This window comes from Mesoplodon densirostris, chromosome 7 (genome assembly GCF_025265405.1).
Source record: "Mesoplodon densirostris isolate mMesDen1 chromosome 7, mMesDen1 primary haplotype, whole genome shotgun sequence".
Classification (NCBI taxonomy): domain Eukaryota; kingdom Metazoa; phylum Chordata; class Mammalia; order Artiodactyla; family Ziphiidae; genus Mesoplodon; species Mesoplodon densirostris.
Genome location: NC_082667.1, coordinates 35,582,000 through 35,605,524, shown reverse-complemented (window position 1 = coordinate 35,605,524; position 23,525 = coordinate 35,582,000). Strand labels below are relative to the sequence as shown.

At 38.4% G+C, this 23,525-nt stretch overlaps 1 protein-coding gene across 1 annotated transcript in view; it reads left to right on the top strand.

The window, feature by feature from the left end:
• Window positions 1-7,723: 7,723 nt before the first annotated feature.
• The window catches only part of SLC17A6 (solute carrier family 17 member 6), a 36,970-nt gene continuing 21,168 nt past the window's right edge, over window positions 7,724-23,525 (top strand). The window contains exons 1-3 of the mRNA XM_060104312.1: window positions 7,724-7,809; window positions 10,498-10,750; window positions 12,341-12,459. Of these exons, the coding sequence (XP_059960295.1) occupies window positions 7,724-7,809; window positions 10,498-10,750; window positions 12,341-12,459 (458 nt within the window). The remainder of the gene's footprint in view (window positions 7,810-10,497; window positions 10,751-12,340; window positions 12,460-23,525) is intronic.

Here is a 23,525-nt window from a genome sequence, read left to right as displayed (position 1 = left end):
ACTTATTAGAAATTAGGTTATCTCACAGAAGCAATCTCCCAATGTCATTTGAGTCCATAATTTTCAAACTGATCTAAACAAGTGTGCTAATTAATGATGGCTGTTTTGTACTATCTACGTGTCTGTGGATAATTTTTCCCCAATTCCTGAATGAGTTAAAAGTCTGATGATCATAGGGGAAAGGAGACTATTTTTTAAAAATATTTTATTGGCTCACACATAGACTGTTACAGTAGTTAGTTTCTGAATTGAGACCCTTTTGCCTTCATCTTCTCTCCACACAGTTTATCATACTGCTGCCTGATAAACTTCTAAGAACATACTGTGCTTGATAAAATCATTTCTTTGCTCATGATTAATTTTTTTCCCAATTATCCATAAGAAAAAAATCTAAATTTCTTAATTAAAATCTGAGGTCTCTAAGAACAAGATACGTGTCTTATTTATTTCTTCTTCCCTGGTATCCAGTAAAAGCACGTAAGTATGACCTAGCAATGTTAATAAACATTTAATTGAATTAACTTGAAATTTAAGGCTATCTTTTGTCTTACCCTGTTCTGCCTTTCTAATATTTTGTTCTATAATTATTCTTACATGACCCTTCCCCCTTTCCAATACTTTTAATTTATATTCTAAACCTTGGATTTGTCTATCCATCCTTTTTCCATTCATCCATTTATCCATTCATAAAATACTTTTAAGGTGATAAATCAAAATACTCTGAGTCGTAAGTAATGGAAACTCCAACTCCAATTGGCTTAAGTATTAATTAAATGGGGTTCATTGACTCAAAAATTTGGAAGATCAGTCTAGTTAGAGGGCAGGTTTCAGGTATGGTTTGATAAGAGCTCTGACTCTGCTTCTCCACAATGAATGACCAAAGGTATTGGCACTCTGTATCCAGAGTCTCAGTGAATGACCACAGCCTCTCCATTTTACACAAAAAAACCTACCCACTGTGGTTCTCACCATGGTATAATGGTGTATTTACTGTTATTATAATCCCACCAACAGGCACAAAAAAATTGTGTAAATTGCACAGTTATTCAATCCTGATTTATCAGTGCCCTTTTATTCTTTGTATTAGGGAAAAAGCCATACGTATAATATAAATATTATTTCAAGCATGTTTTCCTGCTGACTTTCAAATAATTAAAATTAACCAGCTGTAGGTTAGCCTTTTTAGGTCAAAGAAAATTTTCTGCTTGATCACTAGAGGACAGCAGTTAGAAAACATTTATAGCTGCCTTTGCATTTCATTACATTTTTGTTGTTCTTTCTCCAAAATTATGATTAGAGTATGCTTATAGCAGTTAAATATTCTGTATTTTAAATATTCTATCCTATTATCAAACTATGTATTCAGATATTTACTCTGGAAAGGGTAAGTTTAAAAATTCTAGAAATGAAATATTTTTACCTTCTGCCTCTCACAGCATGACTTAGAAAACAGTGTGAAGAAGTTAAACAGACAATCTCTAGGTGTTTGCAGCCAAGTGGGTGATTTCAATAATGTTATATGCTTTCTTCCAAGGAATACCATATTCCATAATCTGGAATGATAAGCATAATGGTACCCAAGGGAATCAGTAACCCAGGATGATGAAAGCAAAATAGCATCCCTATAGAACTCAGAGAGAGAGAGAGGGAGAGAGAGAGAGAGAGAGATATTTCAATTAGGTAATATTTCATCAAACCCAAAGAACTTGCCATTTAATCTATTTATTAGTCTGTAAAATACCTTAATTCAGGGTCATCTCTGTTTTAGACTCCTTCATGTTGAAATATGTATTTCTTTAATTCTCTTTACAAGTTGCATCTTTTTTCTATTAATTTTTTCCCAATATTCTCTTATACAATCACAGCTTTTACTTTAAGAAAATATTTTTTTGAGAGTTTAAAGAGGCTAATACTTTCAAAGTCCTTTTGTAATTTATCTCATTGCTGTATGTATATAGTGTGGGATTCAAAACTAGGAATACTTTTCTGGCATTAGAAGAGCAATAGTTGGTCTTCATTCACTTTAACACTTGGGTTTTTCTAAGGCACAATGTTGTGTAAGTGAATGAGAAATTTTTCCCCTTGGGTACACAAAGAAAGAAACGGAATAAAATGTATACATCTTTCTAATGGTAAATTATAAAGAGTAAGATGCACACAAAAAGGACACATTACATATATGAGTATACACATGTATTTTGGTAGTTAAATATATATACTTAAGATTACAGTTTATTTAGAACTCCCTACTTCCAAATTTTAAATCAGACAGATCACAGGTAAATCAAAAGATAATTTATATTAGGCCATTAAATATAGCAGTGCAAAGTACTGAGTTATGTACACAGATGTGGGTAAGACAAACTAAATTATTTCTTCTATCTCTGTTTCTCAAGAAATTGTATAATCATAATTTCTTGGAAATGTCTCTGAAGCTAACACTGCAAAGTCAAATAAAGCTGAACTAAAATCTGTCCACTTAAAAACCCTTGGTAAGAAAAAAGTTACAGATGAATCCTAGAGCTTATTTGTATAGCCTCAGCCTGAAAGAAGGGTGTAATTAGAATGAACATTGATTTAAGTATTCAAAGTCAAATAAAGCCATACTATAAAAAACCTTTCCAAAGCAGTTTTCTCTTTAGGAATGTGCACGCTGTACAACTGTTATGAAAAGCTATAAAACTGTGCTGAATCAACTGGTTTACTACACCTTAGAGAGAACCTAACCCACAGTGAGTGTAAATATCTGTTGAGTGAATATTTGCTGATAAATATTTTTTGAAATAAATTTGCCTTAAAAACACCTTACCAGTGACTTATAAATAGCCCTAATTATAATGTCTTTAAGTATATATATATATATATATATATATATATATATATATATATATATATATACATACTTGGTGTTGAGAAAGGAAACTTATCAAACTTATATAACTATTTCAAAATACTTATAAAATTATCACAATTTATTCTATTGGGACTGAAAACATTAACCCACTTTTACCCCATGATTACCATGTCATTTCTAAATCTTAACAGAGTGAAGTTTCTTTATAATGACTCTTTCATTAACTGAGGGACTCCCAGGCAACCAAGTTATTTCTAAGGGCATTTAGTATTTGGTCAGGTAATTGCAAACATATTGCCCACAGAGGATGCTTCATATTTTTAGGTGTAGATTTTAATTTAACAAGTGCCAAAAAAGAAGGAGAAGGAGGAGGGAGAGGAAGAGAAGAAAAGAAGAAGAGGAGGAAGAGGAAGAAAAAGGAGGAGGAGAAGGAGAGAAGAAGGAGAGAAAGAAGGAAGGAGGGAAAGAAGGGGGAAGGACGGAAGGAAGAAAGGACGGAAGGAAGAAAGAAAGAGAAACAGTTTTAATTACATAAAGACAATTGCTTCTAAAATAATAACATATCCTTCCACCAGAGGGCAACATTTGCAAGACATTTAAATGATCTCTCAAAAGTATTTCCTACCACAAAGATATAAACAAATGCAAACGTAACATTGCTATTGGGTAATAACGTATGTAAATTTCAAAGAATACTATGATGACAATTATTTAAACAATTGCTTATAAAACTTAAAAATACTCAGTAAAACACAAACAATAAATTTACTTCTTTAAATATGTAAGAAAATAGAACTTTCAGAAAGGAACATATTTCTCTATATCATTGGCATTTTTTTCAGTTCATTATTAGCTGTTTAGTTCAAATACAATAAAAAAAATCTTAGGTTGGAAGAAATGAAGAAAATATTGTTCTACATCAATGAATAAATTAATGAAAAAGTCATAGACTTTTATAAGTGGAAGGGATGATAGAGATCACTTATTACAAGACTTCATTTGTACAAATAAGGAAACTAAAGTTTATTAAAGTTAAGTAATTGATTCAAAGTTGCAGGGATGCTAAGCAGCAGAACCAGAACCCAAACGCAGGTCAGCTGATTTCACATTTCATACTCTACACCATTGATATTCAAATCGTGATCCACGGGTGCAGCCCTGAACCTGTTAGAATTGTTGAATCTTGGGCTCCACTGTAGAGCTATTGAATCAGAATCTGTATTTTAACAAAATCTTAAATGGTGAAAAACTACTCTAACCCATGCTGCTTCTTCATCACTGGTTGCATGACTTCAGGCAATTCATTAAATCTCATTTCCCTCCTCAATGAACTGGGAATAAAAAAAAAAACTGGGAATGAAATTAGTTATTTTGAAGAATCATTCCAAAGAATAAATGAGATAATGTAAATGAAAGTCATTCATAAATTATAACAATACACACGTTAGTTATAGTCAATGAAACCTTCTCCTTTTATTGCTAAGAGTGCTTGGATAAAGGGGACAATTCTACCAGAGAAAGAATTGCCTAATAATGTAATTTAAGGCTAAAATTGGATGGAAAATATTAACAGTAAGGGAAGGTGTCCAGAGAATGGAAGACTTTTACAATGTCCCTAAATTAATGCCATATGTACAACTACTAATATTTCCTTGCATAAGGATAAATCTGGTGAAAGTAAGGTCACAAAAGTACATGCTCAGTGTTTGGATTTGGGGACCATGCATGAAGAAAATATGTTGGATAAGTAAGTAATATCTAAATGTATGTCTCTTATATTGGGTGTAGCTGTTAAGAATAGCCTAAATTGTAGCCTAGCAACAATTCTTGTAATTTTTCACAGACAACATTTTCCCCTTGTTTATGACTTTGCTCAAGATGTCTCCTCTGGCTGGGATCTCCCCAAGTGCCACCATCATTCCCCACCCAATTTCCTGGGCTGTCACCATTTTTACAGGACTAAGTTTCTCTTCAAGTCTTAAGACAGACAAGGAAATATCACCTCCTGAAATCTTTTCTGTACACTTTATACTCCCAAGCTGGGTTACTTAACTTGTCCAATTTCACCCAGAAGTATCTGTCATTGTATTTATGTGTCTATTTCCCATGCAGCTTGTGAGATCTTTCAGGGAACAGCCTCAGAACCTAGTGAAATTTTTAGCACTAAATAAATATTTTTAGTATGAATAAATTAATATTAGCAGTAATTCTGATTTAAGCACACACATTTATCAAGAGAATGGAAGAGAGAGCCAAATGACATTGATTTCAATGAGGTGAATGTAATTATTTTACTCTACAAACAATGCTTTTCTGTTGGATTTGTATCATTCATATATATGTGTATATATGAATATATATATATATGTATATATATATATATATATATACACACACACACACACACACACACACATATGACTTAGCAATCAAGTTTGCCAGTGGTTTAGATCTCTAGTCATTTTGGGTGAAACTTAGGCAGGAATGCTTGGAAAAATCATTTTTATGTCACCATCGTAGCTTCACAGATAATTGTTTGACTTCTATTTTTTATATAACTTTCTGGAATTTCAAAATAATGGATATCCCTAAATGAATTAAATATAATTTAATGAATTTGGTCACTAAAGATTTGAAAAACTTAGATATTTTGAAAAACACTTGATGAGTCAAGTCCTGACTAGCTTGAATCTTTTGTTTGGAGAAAGGTATTTTAATGAGCTTTCTTTTTTCCCTTTTTACAGTTGATCACCTTTGGGGGTAGATACTATTTTGAGGCATTCCAGAGTTTTAGAAAAATCTTGTTCAGTATTGTAATAGGAAATATATATTTTAATGCACAATAAAATAAGAGAAAGATGCTTCCAGTATCCTTTTCTTTATTATAATTCATAGTAAAATATAATTTGATAAATATTAAATTTAATAATGGTAGTTTTAGCTACTTTTGAAATTTTTTTCAGCTATCCATTCAGTGTATGCATATTCATTGTATTATTTGGTCTATTTGGGTAATATTCTTACATGATTCTGTATTTAGATCCATACTTCTGAGATATGGTAACAGAATCCCTAAGAAAAATCTACTCCCCCTGTTGGCTTAAAGGAAATCCAAGGATTTTGACTTTGCGAATGTGTTTCAAGGACAATCTGTTTTGTAACTATTTGACTGGATTTCATCTAAGAGGTTCATGATTCATGTCAAATGCATTAATAATTAACATTAAGCTGGCATTGTTTTCTTGCTTTGCTTAATGAAATAGATTCATTGATGCTATTCTTATATATGTAAAAGCAAATATCTTATATAAATTTCTCTCTGTAGTTCTGCTTTAGGAGAAGATGATACAAAATAAAAATTACATTTTAAAAGATTATAAGTAATTTTAAATAAATCTTGAAAATATCATCAGTGATAATTTGTTAACAAGCACAAGGTATAGCCACAAATTTCATCAGTATATTGGTGTTTCAGTAGTGTGCTGAAAATTAGTTAAGTGAAGAAGCATACAATTCCAAGGAATATATATTAAACTGCTTGTCTTTTATTTAACCAAGAACACAGGAAAACTATTCTTTTTTTATTATTTCTCTATTCCCTCCCCCGCCTCCCTCCTTCCCTCTATCCCTCTTTCTTGCTTCCTCCTTCTCTTTCTTCCTTTCTTCCTTCCTTTTTTTCTTACCTATTGGGTTAAAACAAAACACATGAACAATATAATTATGCACTTTGTATACGTATATTTTATATTCAAGGGAGCCCCGGTGCCCCAAATAACACAAACATAAGTAAAATGTGCTGTAATCTTCCTTCCCTGCAGCACTGTCAGAGATGGCATCAGCGTGCTGGACAAAACATAGGAAACTAGAAGTAACTTGTCAATTTTTAATAAAGTCTTTCTCTTTTGCAGAGCTAAATGCACCATGCTCCCTGCAAACCCTGGCGATGATGACATCTTCTCACTTGGTTTCCATAGCATCCATTCCTGAAGATGCCCAGTATAGTCCTTGGTCAGGGCCATCCTCCCAGCTCCCCTAGAAAGTTGGCAACCTGGCCAGCCAAAAGAAACCTCCCCTTTTCCTGAAACTTACTCTGTCCGTGGTGCTGAACCATTTTCCCGAGAAGCGCCCAGACGGGCTCTGTCAGTGGTGCTGAAAACAAAATCTTCCCTGACGCTGCCCAAATTAGAACAGTGTATCTGTTATTTACTCACGTCCTCAGAGCAGCAAGCTTTCTCCATCTTAATTCGACTCTACCGCAGAGCGGAGTTTGCGCCGGCGTGATGGGAGGAGATCGTGGGCAAGGAGGAAAAACTATAGCAGTATCGCTCACTTGAGACCTAAGATGCTCCCACGAGTTTTGGAATTGCTCTGCTCCTTACCGCAAAGGCACCATTTTTTAAAAGTACTATTCTTTTGACTTTGTCCTTACACAAGGGTTCTGTGGTATTTCCGCCCACATTTAAAAGGCAGAAGATTTGACAGCAACAAGGCTTTCAAAACCGGGAATTTACATTGTTTTCCAGTGGACTGACTTCCAGGACAAGGACTCATCTGCACCCGCCCAAATACCATGGCACTGCGTGCGCCCTTTGCCACCGGATCCTCCCCTTCCAATGAGACTTTCTGATTGTGTCTACCAACTCTCCTATTAGGAAACCCGTGGGTTGCATGCAGCAATTCTGTTGTATTCTCGTTCTCACTCTCCCTCCCATCTCTCACTCGCACTCTTGCAAGAGGCACATCGATACCGTTCTGCTGAGAAGAAAAACCTACAACTACCGTAAGCGATTAAGACAGTATGCGCAACTCTCCCCTTTCCTAGCGATTTCTATTTAAATCTGACAAGAGCCGACACCACGCTTTGCAAGAATGGAATCGGTAAAACAAAGGATTTTGACCCCAGGAAAAGAGGGACTAAAGAATTTTGCTGGAAAATCCCTCGGCCAGATCTACAGGTAAGGAAAAGCAAACCTATGTTTGCCTGGGACTCTGCATGAAAAAAAAAAATCTGCAGAGCTATTTCCTTAAATCCTGATTGCTTAGAGAGATTATAATATGTTCAGAAAATCTTTTTTGTTGCTCATTGCTGAAGCGGGGCTGCTCTGGAAACCTACTTATTAATTCAGGAATGTTGCACTAAATTAACCTGTCTTGTGTGTGTGTGTGTGTGTGTGTGTGTGATTTTTGTTTTGGTACCTGCAGATTCTTATCCTTGCCTACCGAGGATTTATCCTCTTTACAATTAAGAAATGACCTACACCTGTTCAAAGAGCCTTTCTTTTGTTGCTTATAGTAACACCAAAAATTAAATTCCTTTAATGTAGAAAAATGAATAAAAAACACAACCGCCTAAAAAATTAATCAATAAAATTCCAAAGAGTAGTGGTGTAAAGAAAGCTGGGTCTCAGCTTTAAAACCACTTGAGTAGAGAATCCCCCAGTGGAATCTTCCTTCTGTACTGAAGGAAGAAGAATCAAAATATATCAATAATTGATAGCTGAAACAGTTCCTCTCTTTAAATCTGAAACAATGTATATGCATTTTTAATTATTTGACCTCTTCTAGAAGTCTATTTCTTGCATGGGAAATGTCACAGTGCTTTTAAGAAAAGCCATAATAATAACCAGCAAAATGACTTTGGAAGTACTAGAAATGATTAAAAATTTTAATCCTCCCTGTAGTCACTATACTAATTATTCTATAAATTTTACAACTTTAAATTTTTTCAAGAATATTAAATGAATACACATTTTCTTAATAATGTGAAAATCAAGAAGAAAGGGCAGAAACAAAAGGATAAATGATTCTAATTTTTGCATTTGGGAAATTGAAGCCTTTGGAAATGTATAGGATATGTAAAGAAAATGACCAAGGCACCTCCCAATTTTCCAAATCTCTCTGGTTCTGGTGGGCTTCTTGTAGGCACCATCATGCACCTATGCGGCAGTAGATACTGCAAAGGCCCTGCAGTCCCGCAGCTGCCCTGGAAAGAACTGTTCTTTCCCAGCTCAACTGCCATCAGGTGGGGAGTTCAGGTGCAGAGTTTAACTTTGCATATATGACCATATGAAGCCAATGTGAAAAAAATTCACATTAGTTGAATTTTTCTCTCTTAGAATAAATTGCCGTGTACGCTAACATTGGAATTGGGCTTTAGGAATAAGTATTAACATAGCCACAAATACATTTATCATGTTTCCCCAGTTGGTATTCTGTAGAATTTGGAAGTTTGACATTTTTTTCTGGTAACCTCAAATTGCTTGACAGCCATCTCCCAAGCTATTCATTCTTGAAATTGATCTAAAATTTTCATTCGCTTTACCTGTGGGTATGAAAACAATTGTGTGTGGATATAATCATTTAAAGGGCACACATAGGAAAAAGATATATGGTGGATTGGAAAACATCTGCAAATCGTAAACAGAGCGGTTCTTTGTTTAAATATCCATCTCAAGGGTCCACGGTGTGTTACCCTCCACATTCCTCTTCTTTTTAACAGAAATTTCGCTGATATATTGTGGACCAAAACAACACTATCAGCTTTTAGTAAAACCATTCTATCACTCTTCTTTCCCCTTTCCCCTCCCCCCAAGGACGAAAGCCTAAAAGCAACTGAATAAGTGGGGTGAAATCTTAGGAAATACTATGCAAGTTAAAAAACACAAAATGAAACATAAATGTGAGATCTTCTACCTTGATGTGGAACATCTTACCAGAGTTGATTTGGGGGCGCGTTGGTATAATCTGGGAGTCTCATTTTACGTCTTTGGAGATGGGTCCACGACATTTTTTCGGTGTTTGTAACTGAGATAGTAGTGACACAAAATTGTGAATAATTAATTATTCATGTTCTGGCAGTAGGAATCTTAGGTGTCGGCCATATGTTGTGGAGGCCTTTGTTTCAAACTCAAGTAACAAGGGATAAAAGAGTAAGCTGTGTAACAGGAGAGTAAATGTTGAACTGGCATCCTAGGGGCTGGAGGAAGGAGAAGGAGAGTGCGTGACACTGAAAGAGTGTTCACAGACCTTCTCCGCCAGGGCACCGGACGGGACAGGCCTTGGTGCCAGGGGGTTCCCGGGCTTAGCTGGCGGGGAGTGGGGGGGATCCCGGTGTCCTTAACCCGGAAAGCTTCAACTTGGCTGGGAAGGAAGGGGTAGCGTGGGTGCGGAACTGCGCCTGGGCCCGCCCACCACGGAGCAGCCCTCAGGAGGCTGGGTGGCTGGATGAAAGCGGCTGTTGCCTGGGCAGAGCACAGCGCGCGGGAGGTGTCTACACAGGCGCTGAGAAGGCGCCTTTCGGGTCACCCTTACAAACTGCAGACCCCGCAAGAAAGTTAGGCTCAGGCGGTGTACGTGAATCAAGGCGCTGTGGGGTGGATCCCGAGGGAATGGGCACTGGTTGCCATAGGACAGAAGATATTAAAGTTGAAGAGATGTTGCCGCGGGGAGGGAGCCTGGAAGAAGGCTGGAGAGCCCGGGAGGTCCTGAAGCCTGGTGGCGCCCCAGCACGCTAACCCCTGAGGGAGGGGAAGCAGGTCAGGGCCCATCCCCCGAGTCCTGACCGGTCCTGGGAACTGGTAACGGGCTGGCGTCGGGGGTCCCTAACCCGCGGCGTCCTTGCCTCCCCACGGTGTGCCGCGCAGGGTGCTAGAGAAGAAGCAGGAGACCGGGGAGACCATCGAGCTGACGGAGGATGGGAAGCCCCTGGAGGTGCCTGAGAAGAAGGCGCCGCTGTGCGACTGCAGGTGCTTCGGTCTGCCACGTCGCTATATCATCGCCATCATGAGCGGCCTGGGCTTCTGCATCTCCTTCGGCATCCGCTGCAACCTGGGCGTGGCTATCGTGGACATGGTCAACAACAGCACCATCCACCGCGGGGGCAAGGTCATCAAGGAGGTGGGCAACAGCTGGCCCTGTGGTTTCGCAAAGCCACTTCACCTGTTTTGAGCCCCACTAACCCCATTGAATGAGGAAGGCTTGTCCGGCCCCTCGAGCACTGCCCTTCTAGATTGGAACGCGACAGTATAATCAAGCCCTTTTCACGCTGGAGCAAGTCGCTTCTGTTCTCTGGGCCTTCCTCTTCTCCCCTGCAAAGTGTAAAATAAAGCATCTGGCTCACTAGGTTTTGAGGAGAGTGACTTTATACAAGGAATTGGTCCTTAATACAGTCTGCTAAATCTAAATCAAACAATTTTCTTTTACTCGGAAGAATAGAGCAGCAGATTAGTTCTAATTTCCCCCGGCTTCCAATTCTCACCAACATTCTCCATAACCAAAATGAAACGAAACCGAAAAACAAATCAAACAACTGTGCACACATATCGGCAGTTTTAGCCGAGGGGTCTTTAGGAGCGTCCCACCTGACGGAGAGGAGCCGAAGCAGCGCAGGGCAGTCTCGGGGTCACGGGGAAGCCAGTCCCGTACGTAATCTTAGGATGTGCGTTGGGTGACGCTTAGGGAGAGGAGGGTCAACGTCAAGGTCACAGAAACCCGTGGGTCCTGACTTCCTGTTTAGAGATCTGTGCTAACGTAAGCCAAGCAGAGCAAGGGTTGGGGGTTGGGATGAAAAATTTGGGACGGGCTGTGGATGGGAAGCTGTGAGCGCTGATGGGCCCTGGGTATTCCGGGAGACACTACAAAGTGCGTTTGGTTTCAAAATTTTATTCAGAGAGGGGAAAAATATGGGTCCCCAGTTCCCCAGGCCGGATAAGGGCTCTTTCATCTTTCCTGCGCAGAGCTCTCCCCAGTTTACTGTTAGGTTCACCTTATGCAGCGGACCAGGCTGGTGAGGGCGGAGTTAGGCCCCGACCTTCAGACACACCCTCTCCCGCTCTTCTGACCACCCCTGAGCAACCCCTTCCCCTCCACTGAGTCCCCCAGTTTCCCCGGGCTTTTCCAAATCTTTCTGGCCTATGCCTACCCCCACTGTGCTGGGACCATCCTTCCTACTAGGTCCTCCGACTTCAGCACCTTCCATCCCAAGCTCCCCACCTCCCTTCCCCAGAATTTCTCTAGCTGGGTTCCATTCTCCAAGCGATTCCACTACTGCGTGGTCGGCGTCGGCTAAGTGGATCCGCGTCAGGTGTCTCTTTCCCCAGCCAGCGAACAGAATCCCTTCGTGGGGAGTCCTCATTTCCCAAACTCAAGCCCTGAGGACTCCTCGCTCGCAGAGGCGATCCGACCTTCCAGGCAGTCGTCGGGGAGCAAAGAGCCAGGGCGCCCAACTTCGCTTTTAATCACAATCCATTTCAAACGAGCACGGTTTTTCAGTTAAAAGAGGCATTTCTTCTCCGTAAGAAGATACAGATTCAATTTTGTTAGGAAACGAAAATTAAGCCACCCCCATGCTCAGAATGCTGAGAGTACCCCGGGCGGTGAGGGCAGTTCGATCGAGAATTACTGAACGTGAATTTTCAGCCGAAACACTGACTCTACTCTCTCCCTCCACCTGTTTTTTTGTTTTGTTTTGTTTTCCTATTCCCCTAGAAAGCCAAATTCAACTGGGACCCGGAAACCGTGGGGATGATCCACGGTTCTTTCTTTTGGGGCTACATCATCACCCAGATTCCGGGCGGCTACATCGCTTCTCGGCTGGCCGCCAACAGGTAAAGCATCGGGCCCGGCGGGGGCTCGGGGAGGTGGGACTTATACCCTCCGAGGGCCAGCAGAGGCCGCGGGCAGGGGCGACGGCCCCGCGGGGTTGGGGAACTCCTGGGCGAGGTCTCCTAGGACCCTGGAACCCACTCACGGGGCTGGAACACTGTGCCTCCTTCCAGATTAAGGCACCCCAAAGGATTTGGGTTTTCCGGGGCGGGCGCACTTTGTCGCCGCCGCCTCCCTGCCCTGGCGTAACCTACTTCTCGAGAAATGGTCGACGTGCCTCCGTGCCTGGTAGGAGCCGAGGCCAGGCGGGGAGCCGGGGAGCAGAGACGGTGCCGCCGGGCTCGCAAAGGGATGGGGGGCGTCACTGCGCTCTGGTGTGCACGTCCTTCGGGTGCCCGTGCTCCGTGTGATGCTGACCTCCCCGTAGGGCGCAAAAAACAGCCCGCCCAGATGGTGCTCTGGGTCTGCAGGATTTGTTTCTATGGAGCCAGGCGGGATTTCAGGCGCCCAGGGTGCGACTCCACCTGTTAATGAGCTCTGCTGAGTAGGGGCGGGGGTGGGGAAGGCGCTCAGCTGCTGCCAGAGGCCTCCAGCCTGGCCGCGGTGATGGCTGCAGCCGAGGTCCTAGCGCCAGCCCTCAGCAGTGCCCCCAGCACCACCTGCAGAGCTACCCCGAAATACGAGGCGAAAGGACTGATGGGATGGGGGTGTCAAGGAGCACAGCCTGGCACGCCGACTGTGAGAGTCAGCTTCATTTGCTTCATTGTGTGTATTTTGATAAATAAAACTAAATGCTTCTTGAATCTAAGTGTTAAGCTGAGAAAGAACAGATGCACTCCGCCCTTTCAGATATTGCTACATAGAGACCCCAAATAAAGACTTTGGGCCTTCTTTCAGACCCTGTACCTATGACTTCACCCCTCTCCCTCCCCGCAAAAGGTCAAGTTTTCATGGGAAGTAATCTAGAACTGGGCACCTCTCTAGTCTTGATCTCCTCTCTGCTTTCCTAAACTGGTCTCTCCCTATCCCTCAGTGAAATCTCCAAGGCCCCTTCCCTGGCTTTTGTCACATACAATCCATTCACCAGAGGTGTTTTCCTGCGCAAGATTTCTCAGTCATCTCCAAGGCCTAGGGAGAGATTCTTGGAAATTTATTTTAGGCTTAATGCCCCTAGGGTGAGGATTTTTGGACTGGCCTTCAAAATGTCCAGAGGAGAGCACAATAGATTAGGAATAGTGCCTTTTGAATATCGTCTTTACCTTGACATGATTATGATTAATACTCAGACCCAACAGGAGAAAAAATATTCTTTTAAAAAATGAATCAGTTTAAACTGAAAATTATTAACTGTGTAGAAAACCCAATTTTATGGATGGGATAAATTTTAAAAATTGATATAAGGCAGAAAAATATAAAGGAATATTCCCTTAAATATTACTGGTAATGAACATGTTAGAGTTTTGACTTTTATATCCAAAATGCAGTGTCTTGAATCTCTTTTTTTCCTAAAAATATTTTCTAAAGCAAAACAAACTTCCCAGAAAGATACTCCAAACATACATATGTAAAATATTTTCACTTCAGTGGGAAAACATCCAACAAGTCACCAAAAAAGAAAAAAGGAAACTCAATAAAATGTGAAATAAAAATACAATGGCTGTGCCTTTAAGTTTTTTTTTCAGAGTCAAAACCTTCAGCTTGCCAAATCTTAAAATGCTAGCATTTTCCTGCCAGGAAAAAACACCAGGGATGCTCCAGCGTTCCCTCTTTCTAACACTGGGAAGTCAGTAAATAGGTTTTCTTAGTTAAAAAAAAAAAATTCAAGCTCATTGCTAGCATTTGTGTCATGTTTAGTAAAGAAAAGACTGATGTTGACTCAGGTTTTAATTTATTTGGTAGATTTTCCTCAAGGGAAAAATTTTCTGAATTTTAGAATTATTATTTGAATCCAAAATCACCTTACCTTTAAGTGGATATTTAGGGGAGATAAACAATATTTCCATACACAATGCTTTGTATTCTCCAAGGCTGAGAAAATAAAGTCAAAATTTATTGTAAAATCTTGTGAACAGCTAGAAGAGTATAGATTCACTTCCTTATCACATTTTAAGATTTTTACATACTTGCTTTATTTTGAAAATAATATTACAAAACATACAGTGAGAAATATACAGCCTCCTGTGAAAACAAGTTTAAAATGTATAACATTCCCTTTTCTGATTATAAAAGTGTTACATATCAAATAAAAATATATTAAAAAGAAAGAATAATAAAAAATCATAGATAACTTAATCACCCAGACACCTTTATTGACAAGTTGGTGAATGTCCAATTAGTCCTATACATGCTACATAGAATTTTGGAAGACTTTTTAACATAAAATTTTAAAGATTTTTAGAATTTGCTTGAAAGATGTATATTTCCTTTTTCAAAAACAGTAAAAACAACACAGCAAGACCAGTTTTCCATCTACAGGCATTGTATACCCATTCTCCCTTCTCTACAGATCATTTAATAATAGAACAAGATTTCCCTTGGGTGGGATACTGGGGACAGAGTCCTTTCCCTCTAGGTGTAAAAGAAGCTCATTTTGGAAAGTGTTTGCCTTCAGCATTGTAGGTGGAACTAGAGCAGAGGAACTGAAGTGTGTGGAGACAGTTCCTCCAGAGAGAAGGGCTTCTGGTTACACCTCCTGGCAGATTTCTCAATGAAAAACAAATGGTGATGATTTGGCTTCTCCATTTCATGGATTAAGCAAAAGCAGCCCTACTCTTGGTCAGAATACAGATTCTTGGTCCTTTTTCGTGTCCTATTCTAAGTATGCTTGCTTTCCTGCTCAATGAGAAGAGAAGGTGGGAGAGCAGTGGAGAAAGGAAACTGGGTCTCAGGGAGACCTCTTGCATCATTTTTTTCTTTTGCCTTTCCTTAAAGGGCTATTGTACATCCTGGGTCAGAGAATTTAGTCAAATCCATGGAGAGCTTTAGAGTGGGGAATCAAAGGAAGATTCCTCACAAAATCTGTAATATTTAAGATGAGAACATATTTAATACAGTGATAAGAAGGTATTGGAGGCAAATTAATTTTGTCTTTAAACAATAAAGAGCATAGGGCTTACAGTAACTCAAAAATTTATGAATGTGAAATTGCTAAAAAAGCTATCTTTATCTTGCATTTAGATAGTGATGAGGAACCTGGTCAAGTATTTAGTGGGAGAAACAACAAAATTTTTACAAAGGCATAACCAAAGAGGTTCAGATTTACCAAAGGAAGTTTGGTCAACACTATATTTTTAATGGATGATATTGTATTCAAAAGACTATTCTTGCCTCTGTCTAGGTGGCAATATTATTTAGGCCCTATTTTAAAAATTTCCCTGTTCTGCTCCTGTCCTCCTGATTTCCCAACTCTGCTTTAATGTTTTATGTAGCACTATTGCCAGCTATCATACCACTATTTTTCTTTCTGATCTATAACTAAGAAATAACTGCCTTCCTACAATAAAATGTAAGCTCCATGAGTACAAGCAGTTTTGTCCTTGTTATTTACACTGCTCTATCCCTAGCACCTCAAAGAGACCCTGACCCATGATAGATACTTGTGGAATAAATGAAATAAACATCACAACAAAGTGTTTTGCACCTTTTAAAAAAGGCAATATTACATAGTGATTAAGATACAGGATCTAAAGCCAAATGGCATAGGTTCAGACCCCTGAATGTATTACTTAATAACTGATTGACATAAAACATTATTTAACATCTCTGAGCCTCAGTTTGCATTTCTGTAAAAGGGAGCTAATGAAACTATCTACCTGATATGAGTGTCATGACAGCTAAATAAGAGAATATGTGTAAAGTTCTTAGATATGCTTGGCACTCATAATTGTTGGCTATTATCATTTATTTTCAATCACACCCTAATTCAGAAAAAATTGAAAGAAAAAACCTCTTATGATCACTCAATATCACTTGTGTTTAAATTTGCTGTATTAGTAATACTAAAAGATTATTTCTATTGTGACAAAAATACCTCTTTTCACATGTCAGATTTCTGCCTTTAAAATTATTTTCCCATACACACTATTCACAATTAAAATTATTGTTCACTGAAAATGTCATAAGTCTCATTTGAAGGCTTGTAAAGGGCTGTCTTAAAAAATTACTTATAGCCAAGAGTGTAGAGAGTGCTCGTATTTCAGTGCATGCAATCTTTGAATTCTGACCAGGCATTATAAATGTGCTTAGAGAAATCCATTTAAGTTTGAGGTTAGGCTTCTCTGATGAAAATTAAAGATTATTTCCCCCACCCCTATCCTTTATTCAAAGAGGGTTCAGTTCCAAGTACAACATTTTACCTTTTCAAGTATTTCTTGAGTTTCTAACTTGACTTTTGTTAAAGAGAAAACAGTTCTTTATTCAGATAAGAGATTGAGCATCACATGTATCTTCTGAAGCATATAGTGAACTCCCTATAACAGAAAGAACCCATATTAGACCTGGACAGGGCTCATCTAATCCAATCCTCTCACTTTATCCATCAGGAAAGGAAATAGAGAATCAGGGAAGCGGCAGTGACTTGCTCAAAGTCACAAAGAGATTGTGACTAAAACTCAGGTGTCCAGTAATACATGACCACAGGCTCTCTCTACGTTGAAATTTATCATCCCTGCCTCATATTATGTGCTTTATCACAAAGTTCACTTTCAATAGCAAGCTGAGCCCTCTACTCTCTGAATGAGTGCCTGCAATCTATCATGTCCCAAATCCAGGAGAGAAATCCACGAATTAGAGAGAGAAGGCTTTAGTAGGCCCAAGGGATTCTTAGATTTTTGTGGCAGGAGAAACATACTGTATTTTTGTGTGTGTACTGGCTCCCAAATGATTTGGCCATAACATGAGTGCTTCTGTTCTTTTCCCTGCAAAAGGCAAATCCAAACTTGATAATGACTTAGACCAATAGTGTGATTTTTCTGGAGGAAAAAACATGGTATTTGGAACTTTTTCTCCTGATGCAGCCCTTTGGGAGTTTGAATTTCTAGATTCTTCCTTGCAATTTTGATTGATACAGCTCAATTTGTACTACTGATATAAAAAAGAGAAGATTTATACTTAAAAATGAACAAATTTTAATACGTGGATTATAGAACTGTTTACTAATGTGCATTTGCATTTATGTAAGTGGAATTTGATATACTTTAGGTAAATATCCGGCTTGCCTGATTATGAAAATGTGAGAATAATCTTTAGGAAGATGAACAAATATATTTTAAACACATTTTCATATTTTAAGTCCAGAAAGAAATAATTTTACTGGTGTTATTCTGTCATTTTTCTTTCACAGAAATAAAATAATGAAGATGTGCTTTATGTATTGTAATAAGCATTGGAAATAGATTCTTAAGTCTCATCACCAAACACCGTCTCCCTCTCCCTCTCCCTCTCTCTCTCTCTCTCTCTCTCCCCCTCCCTCCCTCCCTCTCACTCTCTCTCTCTTCTATAATCTTTTTTCCTCTACACTTACTTATCCATTGTAACATGGATTGCAAGCAGGGGTTTCTTAACACTTCCAGTGAGAAATATTTGCAAATTCCTTTTGGTGAGAAAATAATTCAGATTATGAGCATAAAGCCTGCTGCAAGAGACCACCATCCTGCTATGATGGAATTGGTTTAAAATCCTCCAGTCTTTTAGGGCCAGAAGTGACTATCTCTATTTCACTCATCCAGCTGCCTATCAAACATCTAGCCATCTTCCCATTGTGGGCTCTATAGGTTAGGTATCTGGGGCAATGCAGAAGAGGCCTTTTCTTCTGACAAAAGAAAATACCCTTTCCAGGAGATGAATAGATGTATCTGGGAGGAGGGGTCCCTAAGGGCTTGCACGTGGTTTGCTGACACACACTTCTCTCTCCTTCCATTCTCCTCTCCTCCCACCCTTACTAGGTCTGGCTTCCCCTGTGGCTGCCACAGCCTACTACTGCAGTGCAGAAGCAGCCCCTGGGGGGAGGGACGTGATTTTGAGGGAGGAGAGAGTCAGGTGGGCAGCTGGTAGAGTGATTCTCCCTCTGCCATATGCCACTGTTGGGGCTGTCTAATTTCCCTGTCATGAGTGATGAAGTCATTTTTACAACATAATGAGGTACCAAGGGACGCAGAGGGCTGGCTTGTGCTTGTGTATTCCTTTTTTAATTTGGGAATGGGGGCATCAGATGTGACAAAGGGAGGCACCGGAGTCCTGATTTGATTAGATTAAATCCATTAAACAGCCTGAATCAGTCTATTCCTGCAGACCCTCTAGAAGAGGATTAGTGCCACACCTGGGGTGAGGAACACTAGATCCCTGTTAAGTGACAAGCCCGTACCCAAATGGAAACTGATGGATTGATTCTGGGAAAATAGATATCATCTGTAGAAATGACAAGCCACCAGTGTTCCTGTCACATCTTCCGGGCAAATCCTTTTTGGGTGGGCTTGATATGTGAGGTTGTTTGTGGCTATGGGTCATAGAAAAAGAAGATGACTGGGAATTTCACAGCTAACTCACTCTGGGTCACAATGAATGTTAATCATCAGGCAGGGCGTGATGCCGGTTCTCAGCAACTGCATTTGCTTTTCCAAACATTTCTGTTCAGGGATACTATATGCCTCTCAATTCTGGTAATCTGTTTGGTAATATAGAACCTCCTCTCCCTCTGTCTTCTCTCTCTCTCTCTCTCTCTCTCTCTCTCTCTCACACACACACACACACACACACACACACACACATACACTTTTCCCTTTTTTGTCTTACAGTGTGAAATGATTATGTTATCTTACATATAATCACTTTAAGAACACTGGAGTGTACGTGTGTGTGTATAACAAGCAGAAGAGAAACAAGTAAAATGAGGTTTTAACTTGAAAATAAGCAAATTGAATTCATCTTAGTATGTCATTTGCTGCAAGAGAAATCATGAGGAAAACAACAATTTTAAGTAGCTTTCAAGTGGTTTATCGTTTTGAAAATCAATCTTAATAAGCAAATGGCTCTTATTTCATTTCACAGAAATTGTAATGATGTTCTTTGAGACATTTAGAGCACCCATCAGTTTCTAATCCTGTTCTTCAGGCACAGAAAAGTTAAGATTTTTCATATTTAGTTTGCACATTTCTTTGCTTTTCTTTCTCAACCCAGTTACTTACTTATGTTCACACCAGGAGTGGGTTTTTAAAGTGGCACTTTAGCTGCCAATTATAAGGAGAAGGGCTTTAAACAGAATAAAATATCATTTTAGTTGAGATTCATCTTATTATTTGGAACTTCAAGTTCAGCAATATTTATCTAATTACTAATTAGAGAGTTTGACTACTTGTTCAGCAAAGGCAATATATTAGTTTCATTTATTGCTAAAAAATTAGTGTAATTTGCTAGAATTTTCAGTGATGGTTTATTTTTACATATGGTACTAACATAAATATAAATACACTGATATAAATATACTGCCTGATATTACATATACTGATATAAATACTGCCTGGTATTATAGATAACCTAGATTTACAAGCCAGAAAATAAAAAATTTATTTAAAAATGGAAAAATATTTATTTGGGGGAATTTATTTCTAAAAAGTTTTCTAATGTAAAATATAATATTTCTTTATTTTTCTTCACATTATTCACCTTTATTTGGAAGAAGCAGTGATCAGACCTTATATGAGTTTCTTAACTGAAATGGATTATAAAGCAAAAAACAAAACAAATGGAAAACCCAGGCTATAAATCAGAAATTCGATTAATTTTACAAATGTGTAATTGGTTAATTATATTGAATAGAGTCTTAAATGTCTATTCTATAATCACCAATTCATTAAAACATTCTCAGATAAACTACATTATTATTTGATATGTTTTAAAGTTTAACATTTAACCTATGGCGAGGCATTGAAAAATGCACCTGAAAAAAATCCACAATGGAATTTCAAAAGACAAAAATGTTGTAAAAATGAATCTGAAAAACAGCACAAATTTTCTCTTTGAGCCTCCGGAAGTCAAGCAATAGCATGACTGTTTAATTTATATAATGGAGTAGAGGACAGCCTTCTCCTAATCCATAGTTAAAAAGAGTCCAGAAATCTAGCTTTTAGATTAAAATGGGGGAAAATAGAAAGCCAGCCTCATTGCATGGAAACACAGAAGAGACACTCTAATTATGTGAAGTGGAAAGGGGTGAGTGAATATCAGAAGAGCTTTTCAATCAATGTGAAGTAGATCATTCAGGTATAAAATTTCTACCTCACCCTAAACAGTACATTTGTATTTGGGGTGGGAAGAGAGAGGATATGAAACATAAATTGTCTTCATAATTGCCTTAGTTTTCCATTTCAGGAGGTAGATGCAATTAGAATTAAATAGAATAATAAATATATGTATCACTAAACTTTTTATACATATCATCATTGTTCCTTAGAGCAACTCTATAAGGCAGACATTATTATACTTGTTTTACTGATGAGAGAACTGAACACAGAATAGCAGAGTTATTTTCCCAAAGATCACTACCTGGTAAGAGGGAGATCTGGCATATGAACCCCAGTATGTCTGATTTCAAATGATGTGCTTCTTTACTAAATATATTTTTCCTATTGAATAGATTTGTGTGGATGTTCTTTTAAAAATCTATTTTATAACCTCTTTTAAAATATTACTATATTACTTAGTGCTGGACTAGGTCCATAGGAAAGAGCAGCACAGCTGTGGAATAATTTAAAATATTTATTTATTTGCACGGTTTTGATTTTTAGACAAGTCTTTTGATAAACTTGAAAAACAGGTAATGCTGGGTAGTATTTTCAGGGCAATATTGCCGTGAAATGCAATTGCGTGTCAGAGACTGGTGCTAGGGAAAATAAAACTCACATGAATATTAAATGTTTCTTAGTATGTAATCTATTTCATTTTGTTGAGATATCAAAAATATATTCAATGCTTATATTTGTTTGTTTTTGTAACATCAAGCCAAACAAAAATGATGACTATCAAGCATAATACAACCTACACAACTATGTTAAATATTGATAAATGGAGAGATTCTTTAAGAGGACAATATATCACCTCTGAAGCATTACCACCTAGTTTAATTTTGAAATCAGAGCTTCAAAGACAGTGGTTTCAAAATCTAATGAGGATGTTGTGCTGAACAGAAAGTGTAGTGGCAGTTGGTTTCAGGAGATTCCACAATGTTGTCTGGAAGATGGGTCATGTACTTGAACTCAGCAACTATTTCAAGTGAGGATTTATCCACAGGAGTACTCTAAATTCTATAGTCCATAGCTACCATCCTACAGTTATTCTATGAGAGTAACTCAGCTTCCTAGAATTGTTAGGATACCCAGAACAACAGTTTGTCCCCATTAAAAACTCAAGAACAAATAAATGGCCAATTGATTTTAAGGCTATTGGGATAAAGAAAGCTCAAAGAAAAAAAGACCTGTTATCACATACGTATATCTCAGGAAGGGAAGATTTCATTTCTCTCGATTTAAAATCTTTATAAAAAAGTAACTGGTGATCATTTCTTAAGAGCATGCCACATGCAAAGTATTCTGCTACCATCAAGGAATTTGAAGAAATGAAAGACCTAGACTGTGTCCGCCAAGAGACACAAATAATGTGGGGGATGGAGGAACACATGATATCTTGGGTTAAGTCTTATAAAAATGATCTACAGTGCTTCAGGAATATCTGAGAGAGGCAATTAGCTGGAAAAGAAAGGCATGCATGCGTGTATGGTGGGTAGGTATTGGGGGGCAAGTCTGTGGGGATTCCAAGACAAGTAAAATTGATCTGAAGAAGGCTGTCAATTTTTGTTTGTTTTTTTCCTGTCAGGTATTTTAGGTAGACTATTGAGGCACAGATTGAGAGGCTGACGCATTTTAATAACTCTATATGCCCTCAGAATGGTAGCTAGAATTCATGCACTTTAAGCTTCTAGAATTTCAGGATAATACAGAATGACCTTGAATCCATGGTCACAGAAATAGCATTATTAATTAGGGCAAAAACACTCTGGAAGAAAAAGACAGAGAATAAAACTTCTCTGAAAACTCTGTTGAATGTTAGGGCATTTCTATATCATGATAACTGATATTATAAACTACTTGCTGTTAACCAGATACTGTCTCCTTTCATAATTGATTTATTTAATCTTCATGATAATCCCTTGAATTATGAAGACATATTATCTCCATTTTACAAATGGAGAAGGTAAGGTTTAGATAATTCAAGTATTAACAACTTGCACAAAGTCAGACATAGTAAGAAATTAGAGTTGAAAATTGAATTCATACAGTGTAACCATAGAACGTGTATTCTTAACTAATGTTATGTCATGCTGTTTATATGTCCCCAAGAAAAATATGGCAGCTGCTCGGTCAATTTGGTTAATGAAGACAATCAAAACCAGGTCAAAGAACTTCACTTTGGGTCTTGATCAAATGATCTAATTATGATTTGTATTTTATAAAGGACATTGTCCTTTTCAGCGGGTGTTTCCATTCCACCCATGCTGCTCCACTCTATAATAAAAGGTAAGGCTCTTACTTCAGCTGTGACAAGCTCTGTTCTCTCTGGGCCTGTCCCTTGCCCCAGATCTGTCTCTTCTGTGATGGCTGAGGGAATATCTAGCATAGTACTGCTAAATCAATGATTCTAATATCAGGAAGAGCGACATCAGCATCACCAGGGAACTTGTTAGAAATGCAGATTCTTAGGCACCGTGCAAACCTAGGGAATCAGAAGCTCTGGCACCCAGCACTCCGTGTTTGAACAAGCTTCCTAAGGTGCTGATGATACATGAGGAACTCTGGAAATCATAGTGCTGAACTATGTTATATCCTAGAACTTCTTTTCCATACTCAGTTTTACTATTTCTTCCACTTCTTTTGTGAAGCTTAGATTTTGTTCATAAAAAGACAACCCTCCTGAAATAAGCCTCTCCATTTAACTACTTACTTCAAAGCCAACTACTCGGTATAAATTAAATAAGTTACAAGGATGTAAGTACAGCACAGAGACTATAGGCATTATTTTA